Source organism: Colobus angolensis, unplaced genomic scaffold (genome assembly GCF_000951035.1).
Source record: "Colobus angolensis palliatus isolate OR3802 unplaced genomic scaffold, Cang.pa_1.0 Scaffold1579, whole genome shotgun sequence".
NCBI classification, from domain to species: domain Eukaryota; kingdom Metazoa; phylum Chordata; class Mammalia; order Primates; family Cercopithecidae; genus Colobus; species Colobus angolensis.
Window position 1 is genome coordinate 11,120 of NW_012114687.1, and position 670 is coordinate 11,789.

The following is a 670-nucleotide window of genomic DNA, read 5'->3' on the forward strand; positions in this document are numbered from 1 at the left end:
TTAGGCAAGGCATGGGAATTGAAGCAGTTGGTTTTCTGGCTATAATCTGAGGTTTAATAAATTTTCAATTACTTGTTAAAGAGGTTTTTTTGTCCACATACCTTATCAGTGTCTATTCCAGACATAAACTCCTGTTCCACGGTTAATTTATCAAAGAAGTCTTCAGAAGCTAAAATGAAATTAGCAAATTTGCAACTTAGAAATTAAATGTTAATTTACTTGAGTGGCATGCTTTTATACACAGAGCACAATTCAGAAACTAGACATGTAGCTGGGCACGGTGGCTCACACCTGTAATCTCAGCACTGTGGGAGGCCGAAGTGGGTGGATCACTTCAGGCCAGAAGTTCAAGACCAGCCTGACCAACATGGCCAAACCCCATTTCTGCCAAAAATACAAAAATTAGCTGGGTGTGGTGGTGCACACCTGTAGTCCCAGCTACTCGGGAGGCTGAGGCACAAGAATCACTTAAGTGGGGAGTGGAGTTTACAGTGAGCTAAGATCGCGCTACTGCATTCCAGCCTGGGCAACAGAGCAAGACTCTATCTCAAAAGAAAAGAAACCAGACATCAAGCAAAAAAGCAAGCAAGCAATAAGTTTAAGTCATCACCTGAAGAAAATCTTCTAGGAAACGTGGAGAACCCTAGGCCTCTGCACTCCTAAGTTATAC

General features: G+C 42.4%; 1 protein-coding gene across 1 annotated transcript in view; it reads right to left on the bottom strand.

Annotated features, from left to right (window-relative positions):
• The window catches only part of LOC105508065 (vacuolar protein sorting-associated protein 33A-like), a gene marked incomplete at its 5' end in the record, with an annotated part of 11,287 nt that extends 11,118 nt beyond the window's left edge, over positions 1-169 (bottom strand). Inside the window, one exon of the mRNA XM_011936833.1 lies at positions 102-169. Coding sequence (XP_011792223.1) covers positions 102-169 — 68 coding nt within the window. The remainder of the gene's footprint in view (positions 1-101) is intronic.
• Positions 170-670: the final 501 nt, after the last annotated feature.